At 38.6% G+C, this 19,053-nt stretch overlaps 1 protein-coding gene across 1 annotated transcript in view; it reads left to right on the top strand.

Annotated features, from left to right (window-relative positions):
* The window catches only part of HECW2 (HECT, C2 and WW domain containing E3 ubiquitin protein ligase 2), a 145,092-nt gene that overhangs the window by 109,679 nt on the left and 16,360 nt on the right, over nucleotides 1-19,053 (top strand). Inside the window, exons 21-26 of the mRNA XM_008563299.1 lie at nucleotides 6,910-7,062; nucleotides 9,018-9,116; nucleotides 12,931-13,060; nucleotides 14,095-14,241; nucleotides 14,937-15,051; nucleotides 17,860-17,945. Coding sequence (XP_008561521.1) covers nucleotides 6,910-7,062; nucleotides 9,018-9,116; nucleotides 12,931-13,060; nucleotides 14,095-14,241; nucleotides 14,937-15,051; nucleotides 17,860-17,945 — 730 coding nt within the window. The remainder of the gene's footprint in view (nucleotides 1-6,909; nucleotides 7,063-9,017; nucleotides 9,117-12,930; nucleotides 13,061-14,094; nucleotides 14,242-14,936; nucleotides 15,052-17,859; nucleotides 17,946-19,053) is intronic.

Genomic DNA, 19,053 nt, shown 5'->3' with positions numbered 1-19,053 from the left:
GCCCGTACCGGACCGGGACCGGCAACGGGATCGCAACCCTCAGTGTTGCGCCCGCACCTCGCTCAGCCAGTGAGCGGCCGGTCTGTATGTGGGATCTGAACCCTCGGCGGGAGCGCCACCGCACTCCCAAGCAGCGCACTGTAGCAGTGCGCCACCGGGCCGGCCCCTTTCCTTGAACTTTTTGAAATACCCTCATAAGTTTATAGTGGAGAAACCTGACAAACACCATCTCGGTCAGGCAATCAAGGATAACATCAGTAGTCATAAGTCATGTTGACAGTATGTACCTTGACATGATGTGATGAGAATGGCACTTTACCTCTGTTGTCCTCCTCCCAAAAACTCATAACCCCAGTCCAGCCATGACCAAAACATCAGACAAATCCCAACTGAGGGACATTGTGCAAAATACCTTACCAGTACTTTTAAAGCTATCAAGGTCATCAAAAAAACAGTGGAGTCTGAGAAACTGTCACAGCCAAGAGGAGACATGACAATTAAATGTAATGTGATTTTCTGGATGGGATGATGGAACAGAAAAGGGACTTTAGGTAAAAACTAAGGAAATCTGGATAAAGTATGGATTTTAGTTAATAATAATGTATAAATGTTGGTTCCTTAATTATAACAAATGTACCATACTAATGTAAGATGTTAATAAAAGGGAAACTGGATGTGGGGTATACAAGAACTCTCTGTACTATCTTTGCAACTTTTCTGTAAGTCAAAAACTGTCCTAAAATAAAAGGGTTTGCTAAAAGAAAACATATGGTCAGGATTTGGGGAGATTTAGGAAATGTTTCTCTGAATGATTTTTCTTATTTCTTGGTTGTCTAATAAGTGACTGCCCCCAGGGTAATTTTTGGTATGTGTGTACTTCTGTCTGCACTTGAGATCAGTAGAGTAATAAGTACACAGAATGAATTCTGTAGACAGTCCAAATTAGTAGGTGTATTGGTATAGATAGAGTATTGTTTTGTGTTGCTCATGTCAACTTTATGTTATCTATGAGAGAATAATACTTTGCAATGCTTAATGATGCCACCTTGATGATTATATTTTCTACCTGTCACAATAAGGGTCTTCATATATAGTAGATTAGCCAAAGCATTAAAAAAAAAAAAAGGATTTATTTTTAAGAATGATGCACCTGCCTGCCCTCTGAAAAGGTGTTAAGTAGAAGATTCAGAGAGCAACTTCAGCTCTGATTTAAGCTGTTTCTTTGCATAGATTGTTTCTGAAATAGAAGACTGGACTCAACATAAGTGATGGGAAAATTTATAGTCAGGATTTTATAGGACGGCTACAAATTCCATGCCTGGTAGAATTAATCCCAGAATATCAGAAATGCCTATATTCAATTAAAAAATAGAAATATAAGCCTAGAGCCTACTAATGCAAATACATTAGTTGATAATCACTATTATTTTTCACTAAAATAATACTTTTTGTTATGTTTAGCTTTTTACAAAAAGCAGGTAATTTCTAAGCACTTTTTTGTGATTAGTGATTTAATTTGGTTAGAGTTGGGGATTTTGTTCTAGTCATTAAAATTTCTACCCAACATAATTTCGGTATCTGCCCTTGCAAAGTTAGGGGAAGGGGAGGACAGCAGTTGCTGAGTGGCTGGAAACTGAATCATCTTGACCTAATGTGGTGGGAAATGACATGCAGTGGTTGCCTATTTCTGTTGGGCTTCAGTCTGCCTAGAAGTTGCTTCTCTAGGAAGGGAGCCAGTGAAATACTATATATTTTCCAGTGTGGTGTTTTGTTTTGTTTTGGTTTGTTGTTTTTAATTAAAAGTCCTAGCAACTAAAGCTTATGTGATATCAGAAGTTTGCTAGACAGACCATTGTGTTCTAAGGCATCCCGGGCCATAAACTTCTTAGTACTCCAAACAGTAAAGAAATAATGGCCTGGATAAAGAGAGGATGTTTACACTGTGATTGCTCCTCCTTTTTTTCCACCATCGCCAACCTTGTAAAAGGCACCTTTCTTTAAGAAAGAATGAGTTCATTATGTGTGAGGTGCCGTCAGCATGCCATCAACCACCTGTCTTGCAAAGCCACATGTACTCTAGGGAGATGTGTGCAACCAGTTTTAGTTAGGAGGTTTAAGAACTTTCTGTAATATCTTTCTGTTGAGCTCTTTCAGTAATCTCTCTCCTGAGACGGGCAAATGAAGACAATGAAGGAGGATGGGATCTGAAACTGTTTTATTCCATCCCTGCTTATAAAATAACTAGCATTTCTTACATATGACTAGTCAGATCCTCATGAGAAGTTGTTTGGGGTCCTGAGTTTGATCATTAATTCCTCAGAAATCTTAAGGCTTCATGTTAAACTTTATGGTGCTGCTTGTTTTCTTCCAAAAAGAGATGTTTGTAGAATAACCTAAATCACCCAAACCTTGCTAAAGAAGGGTGCTTCTGTAATCTAGACTTTGACTTGGTATCACCAGGGAAAACTTTGTTTATCTTATCAAAATTCCTTACTCACCTACCAGGCTTTCTTAAGCAGCTCAGGAACTAATGCCTTGCTGCTATAAATATCTGAAGGTGAATCAGAGGGTGGCATAGGCCGTATGTGCCTGAACCGACTTGTGGGAAATGATGGTGTGACTTCCCAAGGCCATTGTCTTCATTGACAAAGTTGAAATACTTCGTTTTTAGTAATTCTTAGTTGAAAATAAAGAATAGGAGAAATAAAATTCATTATTTTAACAAATATTGGGTGCCACTAGCAGCTCGGGTGGTGTGCCAGCCCAACAACGTGATGATGTTTAAAATGCTTTATCAGCACTTGGAGCTGGAAACTACATGACCACCCAGAGACATCTGTGCTTATTTAGAAATGCCCTCAGATGCAGCTGTTGTGTGGCTACACACTTGCTGTCCAGAGTTTCTATATTTCCGTGCCAAGCCTTTAGCTGTGGAACCAACCTAACTGGCAAAACAGGAATGTAACAAATGATCCCTATGATATGACTCATATTAACTATTTATATGGAAGAGGTTGCTAAGACTTTACAGGAAGCGCATGCACCATGTACTCTGCTGTGACATGTTTTATTGTATTAGCTAGACTTGCATATAAATTGTAACCTACGACCTGTTCTCAGATATGCAGTTCTAAGTTTTGGATTATAATCAAGTCAAAATTTAAAGACTGTCTCAGTTTTAGAGTGACTCCATCAGTGCTTCTAGAGTTAAACAAACAAACAAAAAAAGCCAGTAAAAACCTGAGCAGTTGAAGATACATTTCCTCCTAGAGGAACTATTAGCTTTGTTCTCTCTGGAGAAAAAAAAAAGTTTTACTTTTCAGTTTAACTCCTCGGAGAAAACTCATCTTATCTTCAGTTAGATTCAGCAATTATCATAGTAAAGGAACCAAACCGATCAGTGAGGTCCATCTTTGTTGTTTTAACAAACTTTTACCATATTAGGAGATATTCACTAAACTTTCTAAGCATAATTCACTTGTGTGATTTCTGACAGTGTTTTCAAATTGAGTTGTCTTTTAGGGATTGGCATAACCTGTTCACGTCAATGAATCAATATACCACCTGAAGGCAAACTTGAGCAAATTTATTCACCCTGCTAGATGCCAAGTAACAATGTAAATAATGTTGATTTTCTATAGAGAGTATCACAGAGCTCCACTCATTGATTCAACAATCTATGTTGAGCCTCTGCTGTGTATCAGACATGGTCCCTGCCCTCAGTGCAGTTAGTCTAGTCTGTGTACAGGGGAGACAGACACATAAACAGATCATTATAATGCGGTCTAGTAAGTGCAGTATTATTGAAACACTCATATTTAAAGCTCAAAGAAAACCTGCTATTTCTAACTGAATGCCACAGGTTAATATTAAGCAGGTGAAAACTCATCTTCTTACACCAATTGTCTCTTTGTAAGAAAACTGACTCATGCCGTATTTGCCTCATGTTTCAGCCGTCTGTGACCTTTGTCCATCGTGTGCCCCGGTTGCGTCTGAAAGCCTCAGCAGGGCAGTGACCAGGGTGGACCGGTGCTCACTCAGTGTCTCACATGTAGTAGTTGTGACTACTGCTTGAGGCTGCATACACCCTTGGACATTGTAGCCATTTCATATTACCTTGAAGGGATCCTCACTAAAGAAGAGGATTTATAGTAATAAAGTAGCATTTTCCTTCAACTTACTTTCTTCTCTAACAGGGGTTGGTAAAATTTTTCTGTCAATGGCCAGATAGTAAATATTTCATGCTGTGCCGGCCACACATTCTCTGCGGCACCTGTTCAACTCTGAATTGTCGCAGGAAACAGCCACAGACAATACATAAACTGGCAAAGCTGTGTCCCAATAAAACTTTGCTTACAAAACCAGAGGGAGAGGCAGATCTGGCCCACAGGCTATAGTTTACTGACCCCTGCTCTGTAAGCAGGATTTTTTTAGTCTTGATGAACATATGAAATGTACTGAAGGATAGGCTGTAAGGAGTAACAAGCGTTAAACTTGGGGTCAGGACCCTTGCTTCAAGGCCTCCGGGCCTGCTTTCTCCACTGCAGTTTTCATCCGATGCAAGTCAGTGACTTTCTTCGGCCACAGTGTTGTCTATAAAATGAGGGGACTGGACAAAATGACTTCTAAGATGCCTTTGACCGCTGGCTTTCTGTTTTTGGAAAGACACATTCTCACAAAGTGAAATTTAGTAGGGAAGAATATAAAGTCTAGTATTTAGGATTTAAAAAGATACAGCCACAGGATATGCAGACAGGATGGGGGAGACCTGGGCTAAAGCAGCATAGATGAAAGGTTTGGGGTTTTAGCTGATGACTAGCCCATTATGAGTCAACAAAGTCAAGTGGCTGCCCCAAAAAGCAGAGTACTTTTAACATGCATTAGTGGAGAAAAAGTGTCTAGAACTTTCTAAGCTCTTTTCTAATCTGCGTGCTGACAAGACCACACCTTGAGAGTTGTAATCACTCTAAGATGCCTCCAGAACAGCAAGGGAATTCACAGCCCTGTCTTGAGAGGAGGTTGAAGGAAGTGGACATGCTCAGGAGTCGGGAAGGGCAGGAGGGGACAGAGACCAATGATGTGGAAACTGCTAAACTTAGAGATCCTATAGAACATGACTTTTCAAAAAGTTTTCTATCTTTAGGATCTAGATTAGTACCCAAAACAATGGGCACTCCAATATTTGTTGAAAAAAAGCCTCTGGGTATGTGAAGTAGAAGTAGTATTCTACTTGTTCCTGGTGGCCTCAGCGGCCAGAACTAGGTCATTGGAGGAAGCCACAGGAGGCTGCCTTGGTCACAGCACTAGGAGGGGTAGTCCCTGCATCCCTGAACCTGAGAGGCAGCCAGAGCACTGCTTCGGGAGTCCTTGGGCTAAGCTGAGGATAGTCCCAGCAATCCTGGGGGCACATCAGCCACATTATACTCAGCTGCCCCAGACGGCAGGTCCATCATGTCACCTTAAGGCCTCCTTGGCCCTGAGAGTCTGCTGTATTTGCCTTTTTTTTTCCCCCACATAGGTTTCCTGTCAGTGCAGTGTAGGTATGAGTATACTGATATACCACTGGTGGTGTGTGAAATGGTTTTAGCTACCATTTTAAAAATAAAAGAATGACATCTTTTATTTTACTAATTATGTATTTCTTTGAGTGTGCATGAGAGAAAAAACAGAGCTAGCACATCAAAAATTCACAAATACTGTGTAAGACAAGGTTACATTGAAAGAGCAAATACATTTAAAGTTGACTTGAATGAAAAATATTAAATAATGGTAAATATATATTCAGGTATGGCAAAAATTGGGAAAGTGGCATGTGAGTAATTGAAATCTGTCCTATAAATTCTATTAAACTCTCCAATAAGACATAAAAGCCATTTTTATTTTTTAAAATTAGTATCCTAACTACCTCTTCTTCCAGTAATAAGATCTTCCATCAGACAATTCCATCACTGGACAAGACTCAGATGATTTTTTTTTTTATTATTAAAAAAATGCAGTAATGCCCAAAGAGGGAGAAAAAAAAGCCTTCACTGATTCTGCCTACCACCCCAACTTCTCAGTAGCTTTTATTCCTTCTTCCGCATTCCTCCCTGTCTTTGAACCCATGTGTATACTTTTTATCGTAGAGTAAGGGTAAATGTACTTTATACTTTTCATTTTAAGTTCAGCATAGCAGATTTCTCTGTTGCAAACTCCTCTTTACTGCATTGCTTTCACCTTTGTTAGCCACTTGTCATTCCTCAAACCTAACACAATCTTTTCTTATACTTCACTTTGACCTTGTTGTCTTTATAAGTGGAATTTACACTGTAGTTCAGTGCTGGAGTTTCGGTCTCTTCTCCAAATACCTTCCTTAGGAATCTTTAGCCAACCTCATTTTTCTTGTATGTAATTTTTCTTGGTGATTTATAATTTCAAGTTTTCACTTATGCACCCTATCATCCCATTTCTTGACTCTGAGCTCCCGAGGGGACCTTATGTCTGTAATATCCTCTCTCCAATTTACAGAAATCTCTTTCATCCCCCATTTAAAAGTGTTTCAGAAATCTAGAAGGTTCCATGTCCCGTGAGTGTGTAGTTGATTCCCTCTGGTTTTACCCTGTTTAAACAAAGCATTCCCATTGTACTTTCTTCCCCCATAACGTTGCTGCAGACATTTAAAAGATTTATGTTTTTATATATACTTATACAATTAAACAATTAGTATATTGCCTATTTCACATTATCCAATGTGTAGCTTAGTTTTGGGTATTCTCTGGATAAATGTTCATTTCACTATTCTGGGTCAAGACATGATGAGGTCAGGAATTATGAGCATTCTGTAGAAAGTTGAGCTCTGGAGAAAATGTGCCTAATATCGAGGGAAAAAACCCACTTATTATTATTTTTATGGATTTTTTTTTTTTACAGGCTGGATTACAGTGGACCGTCCAGAGAGTTTTTCTTCCTGGTATCCAGAGAACTCTTTAACCCGTATTATGGCTTATTTGAGTATTCAGCCAATGACACGTACACAGTACAAATAAGTCCCATGTCTGCTTTTGTAGACAATCACCACGAATGGTAAGTATTTTTCTCCCTAATACTTTACTTCAGTTGATTTTCTGTGATATTAGTTGATTTTGGTTTGTTTGTTTGTTTTTGGTTTTTTCTAAATAGGAACCCACATTTCTTTCAACATTTTCTTCCTTGGGAAAAATTATGTTATCAGTTAAATACCTTATTTGACTCTTGTTTTTGTTGTCAAATTTAAACATACAGGCAGTCTCCAAGCTAGGAACAGATTATGTTTTAAAAGATAATTTAAGTGAGTTGGGTAGAATTCAAAAGGTTTTTCCCATTAAAAGGAAGTTACAGATGGTGTTAGGTTCCCAACGAGATCCCTAAATCCCTCTCTGCACCTTTGGGTGTGTATGAGCTCTGAGCGGGGTGGTAACAAGGAGAGGAAGGGCTTGACCCAGAGGTCAGGCAGCTTCTAGAGCAGCCCTTGTGGAAGTGCTTAGCATTGGGGGAGGAGGGGACAGAGCAGCTGGAACTGTGGCCCAGGCGACGATGGTGTCCAGTGGGCAGTGGGGTGGGTGGGTGACCTGGAGGAACTGATGGTAGAAGAGCAGGAGTGGGGAGTCACAAGAGCGGCCTGTCACTGTATTAGCCATTTGAGATTGGTAGCAAGGGATTGCCTCTCAATTTCTCACACAAAACTGTCAAGGAAAACTGACATAGATTCCCATCTGGAGATTATTATTCTGAAAATCCCAAATTGCACTCTTTCCACATTTCCTTACATATTTTTAAATCCCTGAATTTATTGACTTTAAATATGTGTATAAAACCCTTATTTTCTTATTCCTGTTCATTTTCACTGACAGTAACAGAGGAGAGAACATGAGTAGGATGCATGGAAAAAAGCTTCTTTGAGTCATGAGGTTAATATAGTGGGTGGAGGAGCATTCACTTTTAGGACTTATTCTTCTGATTAACTTCCGTTTGGCTACAACTTGTAGTCTTCCTAACTGTGACTATTACAGTTGCGCTAACATAAGTGGAAATAAAGAAAAACAAAGCTGCTGGACATTAATTTTAAAACGGCTGCCTGATATTAAAATGACAAACTGATGGTATGAATCTCAGTATCTCAGTGTAGATTTATACTTTGGAATGCATCAGACTTTCAAAGAGCCAGAAACTTGAATACTTTTGAAAGAGAAAATAAGTGTACATCTCAGGCAGCAAATCCAGTCATAACAAATATATTTAATAAAGTTTCCAAAATGATTCAGAATAGAATTGAGCCTTAAAATTTTAGAGAACAGATTGTCCCACGAGGAAACTCCCCCAAACGTCCTTATGCATAATTCTTGAATGATGACAGTTATCATCAGGAGTGGGGTTTGGGAGAGAATTGGGATAGGAACTTTCCCAATCTGAGACTGGGCTTTTCCTCAAAGGGGAATTGCTACTGAATTTGTATTAGAGAAATCCTGCTAATACTCATGCATGCAAATCGAAGGGACAGCATTTTCCCCACCACTACTTGTCAACATCTGTTAGAAGTGGTTTGGGGAAATACACTGAGTCGCTAATGGGGGATTTATGGTGGTATTGTGGGGTGCTACATGGTGGACATTATTGACACGGGGTAAGGGTGGAGCAGTGTCTCTACATATGAGAGTGAAACTGATTTCTTCAATAAGTAAATACGAATTATTGGCTTAATGAAAACACAGCCCACAGCACATGCATACTCTCATGAACCTAGTAGCCAATTAATCTTGGACAAACTTAGATGGTCAAAGCTGGGAGGTATTCCAGAAAGCAGATAGAACCATTTAGAAACTGCTCCATGACATGTAAAATGAAAACACAGCCCACAGCACATGCATACTCTCATGAACCTAGTAGCCAATTAATCTTGGACAAACTTAGATGGTTAAAGCTGGGAGGTATTCCAGAAAGCAGATAGAACCATTTAGAAACTGCTCCATGACATGTAAGCCACTCATGTTTTTCCTTCGCAGGTTCCGGTTCAGTGGTAGGATCCTTGGTCTCGCCCTAATACACCAGTATTTGTTGGACGCCTTCTTCACACGGCCCTTTTATAAGGCTCTTCTCAGAATGTAAGAGTATTTTTATTGCTTGTGTAATTAGCATGTAAAAATGCAGTATTTATTGAAAAGAGTTTTCTGTCAAAGTCATTATCTGTTCACTATCTCAAATCTGTTGTTATTAAACTTAGCAGTGGCCTAGATTTCTGAAACTAATATAATTTCAAATACTGTGTTTTTCCTGCTTCTGACACTTTATTCCTTTCTAGCTCCCACAGTCTTAGTTCTGCTCTACTACGAATAGTTTATTCTCATTTGTTGCAACACATGTTTCTTCAAAACAATTGTACTTCAAACACAGCACTGGAATTCCTGTGGTGTTAATGCCAATTATTAATAGAATAGTTGTGGGTTGGTCTTGGTGACTCACAGTCCCCTATTCTTTATAAGATGCATTTTATATTTTGCTTTATGCAAACTGTCAACTGCTTACTCTTGCTTCAGATTTTCATTATTCCTTGTTTTGTTTTTGTTTTATTTTGTGTTTGTTTATTAGGGGCAGACATTACCATGCTTTTCTTGAGATCTCCCTATAAACACAAAATAGGAATTTAGGATGGCAGATGAAAATTCAGCATTCACAGAACTTATTCTTCATTGTTATCACAATGAAAGATTGCAATTATTGTAAAATGTAGAGCAAACCCTTTCTGTCTGTAATCAGTAGTCATTACCAAGGCTGGAGAGGAGAAGGCAACTGTCTGGGGGGTAGTAGCTCCATCCTGCAATGAGAAAGAACTGAATCATTGCTTGCTTCTGCCCAGCTCATTCCCTAACCGAGACCACACACCTGCTTTCTGTAAGAAGGAAGGCTAGACCTCAAATGTGAAAGCAAACGAAACGTTTCCTGTGGGCCCTTAGCGGGGGCAGCCGGAAGATGTTCGCCTCCCTCACTTCTGGCGTCCTCACGGGTAGCGCTGGGCAACGGCAGCCATTTTCTGCCTTTCTGGTTCTCTGTGGCCCACTTGGCATCCTCCCACTTCATTGCCTTGTCTCTTATCTTCTTGTTTGAGCTCCCTGACAGAGCAGTCTGTTCCAACTGTTTACACCTACCTCAAACTCACACCCTCAACACGCTTTAGCTTCTTTCCCACCTGAAACCTATGGAGGCTTTATCAGTCCTTACCATATTGGCCCATTCTGCTGCTTTGGGGCTGTCTACCCTCATTTCTTCCCGACCCACCCCCATTTCTTCTCCAGTCCCTCCTCCACTGACGTCCACACCACTATACCCTCCTTCCCTTTTAACGTTTCCTTCTCCTTTGTGGGTCTCTCCTCTGACTTGCCCTTAAACCTCCGCGTTCCTGAAGCTTCCATGCTTGGTCCCGGCTTTCTCGTGCCCTCCTGGGGAGATCGCTGCACCTGCCTCACCTCCTGCTGACTGCCACATCTGTTCCCTCAGTCTTCATCTCTCGAGTTGCAGGCTCACACGCTCAACGGTCCACTGAAGAGCTCCACTTGGGTGTCTCACAGGGACCTTGAAATGGTTAAAACCTTCAACATGGGCAAAACTAAACTCGACAATTTCCCTTGATCCAGTAATGTACCTTTTCCCATGTGCCCAGTTGCAGTTAATGTGCAAATATTTTCAGGGCACTCTGGTCAGAAATTGGAAGTCACCTTTATACCGGTATGGCAAATACAGTCGTCCCCTTTTATCCACAGGTTTGCTTTCCATCGTTTCATTTCCCCACAGTACAGTGCAATAAGATGTTTTGTGTGAGTGTTGAGAGAGAGACCACATTCACATAAATTCTATTACAGTATATTGCTATCATTGTTCTAATTTATTAGTAGTAGTTGTTAATCTCTTTCTGTTCCTAATTTATAAATTAAACGTTATCATAGATATGCATGTATAGGAAAAGACATGGGATACTTGTAGGTAGGGTTTCATACTGTCCACACTTTCAGGCATCCACTGGGGGCCTTGCAGCATAGCCCAAGGATAAGGGGGGACTCCTGTACATAGAATGTGTTCTACTCTTCCCCACCTGATCCCGTTCCTATGGTGTTGTTAACAAATCATTTGAGCTACTTTTTCCACTGAATTCATTGTGGCCTCAGAAATATTTTCAACTTATAGCACTCAAGACTGGCAACTAATCAGAGTTGACTTGTGACATGAGTTCATTTGTCATCCTTATTTTAGATATTCTTCTTTATACTCCCCAATAAAACTATTTATTAATTTCTACATGTTTGTTTCCTAAGTAATTCTCAAATTCATCTTTTCTTTTCTACCCTTGATAGTGCTTCCCTACTTAGAACACTAATCTTATTTTGGCCAGAGTACTTTAGCAGTCTTCATCCTCTAATGATAACCAGCACCTCTACCCCATTTTAAATAATCCTCTACACTGCAAGTTCCAGAGGAACTGTTTATAACTCACATCTCACATCTGATAATGTCATTCCCCATCCTAAAATCTTTCCATAATTTTGAATCACCAAGTTCCTTAGAGTAACCCTAAAGGCCCATCTATCTCTCTAGCCTCATTCTCTGGACATTCTGTCTTGTGGTTAACTCTTTTGTACTGCTGATATGCTTGAAGTCTTCTGCACACTCCAGGCCTTTGTGTTTTGTTCATGTTATTCCCTCCTTTTCCTTTCTCTCTTTTTTCCCTTCTCATCATTTATTTATTCTCTTTTACCCTTCTAGCTTTTAAATATCCTGCAAGATTTAAAGTAGGCATCGTCTACTCTAAAAAGCTTTTCCTAAATCTCCAAGTCAAAGCAAATGTTCTTCATCTTTGCTTGGATGGCTCCTTGTACTTAACTTATCTTTTTTTTAATTGAAGTATAACATACATAAAAAAAGTGCATGAATTTTAAGAGTTACCTACCCTATGTTATCACTTATCACCTTATATTAAAGCTATTTGTGTGCCTGTCTCCCCAACTAGGCCATTAGCTCCTGAGAGCAGCACCTGTTCGTCATGTATCTATTCAGATGTCCAACGTATTCTTGATGCATAATAAACATTTGATGAACCAAACAAAATGAATGCCTGTCTCCCCAACTAGGCCATTAGCTCCTGAGAGCAGCACCTGTTCGTCATGTAGCTATTCAGATGTCCAACGTATTCTTGATGCATAATAAACATTTGATGAACCAAACAAAATGACCATTGAAATTGGGAAGAAGGGAGGGAAATTTTGAAACAACTGTAGCAAATCAATTACTATCACCTTATGACAGGGCTGTATAATAGTAACTTCATCTCATGTAGATCCTCTTTCTGCAATGAAAATAAGCAGGGGGGAGTGCTGAATATAGAAAGCCATTATAATTGTAGAGAGATTCTGTGGCTTTCTGTTTTCAGAATCAAGGAAAGAATAAGATCCATCAAGAAAAAAGGATGTATGTGAATATGAATCACAGAATCTAGGCATCAAAAAAAAAAAAAGTTAAAGTATAGTACATAAATATATAAAGAATTTCAAATTAGGAGAACTCTATTTAGTATAGTATAATATAGCCAAAAGGAATACCGTATCCAGTTGTCAACCTGGATTCCATTGCGTGACCTGGCATTAATTGTGGATGACTGTGTAAATGGCAGCCACTCTTTGCATCTCCATTTCTGTGTCTGCATAAAAGGGGCAAGCTGAGTGATTCCTAAGGCATTTTATACATCCAGAATTTTCTAATTTTATAATAAATTTCTGAGTTATTTCACTGGTTTGTTTACTGAACTAAGAAATCACTACCTATTTACCTGATTGTGTTCTTATTTTTAATTCTTAGTTTCTTTCCTCATGACTCTGGGTTTTTGCTAATAGCCACGCCTACGTATTTGTTTCTATCTGTTTGTCATCTTAGTCTGTGTGACCTGAGTGATCTAGAATACCTTGATGAAGAATTCCACCAGAGCCTGCAGTGGATGAAAGATAATGATATACATGACATCCTAGACCTCACATTCACTGTGAACGAAGAAGTTTTTGGGCAGGTCTGTGTATGTGCACACCTGGTGCCTGAGTGTGATAATTGAAGGCAATTGGTTGGTGAAGAATTAATTCCATGGCTAAGATCAGATGCTTATTTATTTGTGGCTTGTTGGGTGATTTAAACCCAGAATGACATGCAATTATAATAATCTTGGTTACAAAGATCATTCTAATGCCAACTGCAGATTAAGATGCTCCAATTTATAGATTGTGATAACCATTTCTGTGTTGCAAGCAATCTTCTTTTTATTTCCAACTAAAATATACAGAAAAAATATAAGAATGTGCCTTGCATACGATACAGTTCTTAAAAGTTCATGCTATCCCAGAGTTGAATATTAAACTATTTCATTGGCATCTGTACTTATCTCTCATTCAATTTAAGAACTGAAATTTAGTGTTTTGAAGCTGAGGGAATGTAAACAATATTTTGGTGAAGGCTTTAAAACAGAGAACATAGTTTTTTTCAAAAGTTGGTGAAAGGGTTGGTTAAAAGATTTCTTTGAGACTTTATATACAAGTTCATAGGTAATACTCATATTTAAACATTAATATTTGGCTGGTTTTCTGAATTTCAGGTGTTTTGAAAAAGATATAACACTCATTTGAGAGTCATTCTGCTTTCTTCAAGTAAATCTTTGCTTAAATATTGGCTCTCTAGATGTAGTCAATTCTGAACCTTAGAGGAATTTGTGAAAATGGCTTTTGTCAAACATTCAAATAGCAGTGGGCTAGTATCTGGAGCCAATTATCTGCATTTTAAAAGACTTATTTTGTTAGTCAGGATTTAAAACTTAATGTTTAGCACTCGCAGTACATTTTTTTAAACCCCTGAGGCTTTCAAAGCTCAATGCCTCGTTTTTTTACTGAGTGTGGCTGGGCATGTGCTCCTAGCATGGGGCCTCTCCACCTGCTTGTGGGATGCGCCTGGGTGGGACAGGGCAGGGACAGCAGCTGATGTCAGCTCATTGGTAGCCCTGTTCTTATAACATAAGAGTATTGCTTCATGGTCAGTCCTTTTGTTTTTTAATCTCAGATTACCGAACGAGAATTAAAGCCAGGGGGTGCCAATATCCCGGTCACAGAGAAGAACAAGAAGGAGTACATTGAGAGGATGGTGAAGTGGAGGATTGAGAGGGGCGTGGTGCAGCAAACGGAGAGCTTAGTGCGTGGCTTCTATGAGGTAAAGGCAACCGGTAGCAGTGTGGGCTGCAATCTGATACCCACGATGCCACAGCCCATCTTACTCCACCATGCACGTGCAGGGTATTTCCACTTTCTTTCTGCCGTATTTACTGCTGCTCTTTCAATTGAAAAAGTCCAATTTTTTTTCTATATGTTTCAAGAGCACACACAAAAACCTTAATGCACTTGTTACCAAAGATCACTGAAACAAATATTATGACCTGAATTCAGGTAGCATTTGACAGTTTAATGACCACAAATAGCATTTAAGTCGTGCATCTTAATCATGCTCAGACATAGGTGGTCAAACGTCATGCTGGATATGTGACATACTTATATCTGAGGGTTGGAATGAGTTGTTCCATGTATTCCATGTGACGTTTTCTATAGGAGCACTAGATCTTTTTCAAAAGAGAAAAACAAACTGGATTAATCAGTATAACCAGTTATTCTGATCAGTTAATCAGTATTAATCTGCTATAAAACAAAAATTTTATTGAGGCAAATCTCATCAACATTATCCTAAAAAAATAACTGCTATTTGTAGAGTTTTATAGTTTTTCGAGTGAGTACAGAGGGAACATCCATATTATTCCCCAAACTTTTTGTGCCCTCCCTTTCTGATGAGGCTTAATTATAGCTAATATTTCTCCAGGTTCTTAAGGTATGCCCTGTACTCTTTTTATTCTACAGGTGGTGGATGCCAGGCTGGTATCTGTTTTTGATGCACGAGAGCTGGAACTGGTCATTGCAGGCACAGCTGAAATTGACCTAAGTGATTGGAGAAACAACACAGAATATAGAGGAGGTGAAATTTGATTTATAGATGGCTGGATGTTAAGTTTCAAATTAAAGGGAGGTATGGTTCGGCATGCTGGTCTGAATACAGGACAGGCAGAAGCACTTGCACTCTAATCATAGGTCTGACACAGTCTCCCTTGAGACCTTGGGCAAGGTACATTCCCTTCTTTTCTAGTTACCTCATCTGTCTAATGGGGGAAGGACTATTTACACACTATCTAAGGATGTCATAACTCTTAATAGTTGGTGAGGAAATATGACCATCAGAACACTAATTAATTATTTTATGATGTTGTTCATGAAGCACCAGGGAGCTAATATTCTTCTGGTCAAACTCCACCTAGTTCATTTAAAATCTAAAACTTAAAGAGGCACACTCTTTGAGCTAGGAAGAAAAATCAGTACAGTCTTTCTACAGTTCCTTAGATAATTATCAGTTGTAATTTACAGTTGAAACACCTGAAGAATAGAATAAGACACAAAGTTCTCAAACTTCAAGAAGTTTATTGGATAAGCCCTTCTAAACTCAAGCATTAAGTTCAACTGAAAAGGAAATTTTGATAAGATTAGTTAAAAACTGCACTATCTGGCACTTCACCAAGTGAAAAGCTTTAGAAGTGGCATTTCTGTAGATGGGTACAAATTTTCAATGAGTAACTGGGACCAAAGCCATTGAAATTTGATTGTTAAGTCAATACACTTTGAAAGGAACCTTATGGTAACCCAGAGTTAAAGTTTTATCCAGTAATTTTAAGCAAAGAAAGAATACACTTTCTGGAACTTATTGCAGTGTTAGAAAGTCTTCAGAAATACATGACAAATACCAGTTGTTTTCTGATTTGGGTTTTGTTTTTGCACTCAAAATGTAAAAGGTTAGCAGTACTTCTGAACTTGGATAGTGAAAAATGCAAACTCCATGCCACTAAACTAATCACTTAGCAGAATAAACCGAGAGCTGAACAGTTCTCCACTTATCCGTAAATTGAAACAGAGACTAAAAACAAAACAAAACAAAAAAACAGTTTTAAAGGTTTGGAGGAAAAAAATGCTTTAACATTTGCTAAGTTGCTTTTGGTTTGGCCTGTGCTTGGCTCCTCCAGCTCATCCCTGCTGCCATGGGCTGGCCTTGCTCACCCGTTTTCTCTGAAGTCTGTACTAAATTTCAGTTTCCATTGCTGCTATTTCTGAAGTCCATTTGCTGAAAGAAGTCTTTTCCAGTTGGTCTCATGTATATAATCCATATCTGGCTTTGGTTATTATTACTTAGCCAAACTATTTTTACTAACTAGAATGCAATTTCTCTGACATGCTACAAAACTCCCATTTTACCATAAATATTATTAGCTCATGCCTTTTCCCCAGGAGATTCTAATAGCAGTGCAGTTCATCAAGTCAGCCATTTTTGTATTTACGCAGTATAAAAATTTTATTCACTGTGTCTGACTAATCAAGGACCTATTTCTATGGTTAATGTAAATCTTATCAAAGGAAGTCCTTGGCAGGGGGCAGAAAAAGGATGAAATACTCAGCTGCCATGTTTGCTAACCCAACTAATTGGCACTGAATGAAGGAGTGGCAGTGCTGCTACTTGCCATATGTTCATATGGCAGCTGTTTGTTGAGAATATGGTCAGACACGTTCACTCCTCCTCCTCCTCCTCCAAAAGGTTTGGCACAAACAGCTAAGTAGAAGCAGAGAAAGGCTGATTCATAAAGTCAGAAAACTTTAAAGCTACAATGAACCAATCAATGCACTTATTTTATAGATGAGGAAACTATCTGTCAAATAGCTAGTCTTTGTTAAAGGCTGGACATGGACCCTGTGTGTCCAACCCGGTTTTGTTTATCCTTCACTTGGATTCTCCTCTTCTCCAAAGGATTCTAAACATCCACTGATGAAATGGTAAACAGTACGGTGAGATTTTGTCCAACTCCTACAACTCCTGAAACATGTAGGGAAAAATTCAGATTAAAATAATTTCTACCCACTTTCTATTTTGGACTACTTACTCAGAATTAAAATAGCTTTGTGCACATTAAATATGTCTGTTAATTGGTTTGAATTACTAATTATACCTTAATCCCTATCAGGCTTCTCTCTGAACTTAGTTTTTTTTTTTCACTAAAAGGTTTTAGAATCCACAACCACTGCCTTAACCTACCCGTGACATAATACTTTTGACATTTTATTAAATTTTACCAAAGTATGGGATAAAAGTAAAATTTAGTTGATGATTATTTAGGATTTATTAGTTGGAGAATTAAAGGTCATGTATCCCTTTTTATTAATTAATCAATGCAAAAGTAATTTGATTTTAAAATATGAATATTATGTGTAGCTTTTTAAAAAAGCTTGCAATTATGTGTTTGTATAAATGATTTGATTATTGTGTCTCTCCTCTACCAGAAGCCTTATTAGAATCTGTATTCTTTGCTGTTGTACCCCCAAGCTTAGTACAGTGCTTGGGCATAGTAGTACTTGAAAATTATTTCTTATGTGAATGGCAGAAAGAGTTAAGCATTTCCAGTAATAGCGATTATATTTTTCAGAAATGATATGGTTAAATAACTCATTTGTTGTCCTTCCTGCTACTAGTTTCATTTAGTGACCACTCTTGGTTTCATTTAGTATTGTTTTTGTTTAACTTTTGACATTGATATGATCATATTTATAGTGCTATTCCTTAGTCTTAAATTATAGACAACTTTCAAAGAAGCCAAGATGACTTATGTCTGGGGGTGTGTTTTGTCACACATCTTGGTGGCTCAAGATAGAAGACTCAAAGTAACATTGGCTTTTATAATTGGTTTGATAGGATACCATGACAATCACATTGTAATTCGGTGGTTCTGGGCTGCAGTGGAAAGATTCAACAATGAACAACGACTAAGGTTGTTACAGGTAAGATGCCATTAGTTAGTCTTTTAATGCATTAATACAATTACAGTTGTGCACCACATAAAGACATTTCAGTCTTTTCTATGTTTAGGTATGTTCGGATACACAAATACTTATCATTGTATCATAATTGCCTACAGTATTCAGTACAATAACATGACATACAGGTTTGTAGCCTAGGAACCATAGGCTAAACCAGAGAGCCTAGGAGTTTAGTAGGCTATACCATCTGAGTTTGTGTAAGAACATTATAGAGGGAGTGTTCACAAAAAGATGAAATAAGGATACAATTCTAGAACATATCCCTGTTATTAAGCAACACATAACTATATTATTGAAAGTGTATGTTTTTAATAATTGCTAAGTATTCTCCACAAATATATACCATGTTTATCTGGAAATGTGGGATACACCATTTCAAGACTCCTCTGATTGCGTGGTTATGTGACTCTGTTTCTAAGCAGAACATCCCTAGTCAAGTCAAAGAATTTCATGCAAGTTGTGAGGAAGTGCCAACTCCAGTCCAAGAATCCCAGGAACAACATCTGCCTTCAGGATAGTTTGGCCCCTTTAGCAAGTGGCCACAGGGTACTCTGCAGGTCAGCTCCCTTAGCAACAGAGAGAGATGATCTTCAGTTTCTTCCTTGATAAAGAGTCCTTTCTTTTTCTTTATCTTTTCACAAATTTGAGACAACAATGACATTCAAGAGCACTGGGAAAACTCATTCTTTTGTGTGTGTGGGGGCGGTTTATCATCATCCAGGGCAATTGCTGTTGGATGCAGCTAAAGAAGTATCAGACATGAGAAAGCTTCTGGATGCTCAACATAGCCTTACAAGTAGACTGAGTCTTAGCTCCTTTGGAGTAATGGTCTGGACCTCAAATTTGCAGGCCCAGAAATTTTATTTTTCTAATTCACCCCGACTTGATCAGACTGATGCTAAGTAGACTTATGTTAATCGATACACCCACTTTATTCAGCTGTAATGGGAAGTATGCCTGGTTTAAGTTTCTGAGCTGGTCAGTTGCATAGGGCACTTTATTTTCTACAAACTGTCCACACCCCCCTTCCCTTTATAATGTACTTTCCTTTCCTAGTATGTTTCTCTGG

The sequence above is a fragment of the Galeopterus variegatus genome, unplaced genomic scaffold (assembly GCF_000696425.1).
Source record: "Galeopterus variegatus unplaced genomic scaffold, G_variegatus-3.0.2 Scaffold172, whole genome shotgun sequence".
In the NCBI taxonomy this organism is placed as follows: Eukaryota; Metazoa; Chordata; class Mammalia; order Dermoptera; family Cynocephalidae; genus Galeopterus; species Galeopterus variegatus.
Note: the sequence above shows the minus strand (reverse complement) of the source record. Positions and strands in the feature narration are given on the sequence as shown.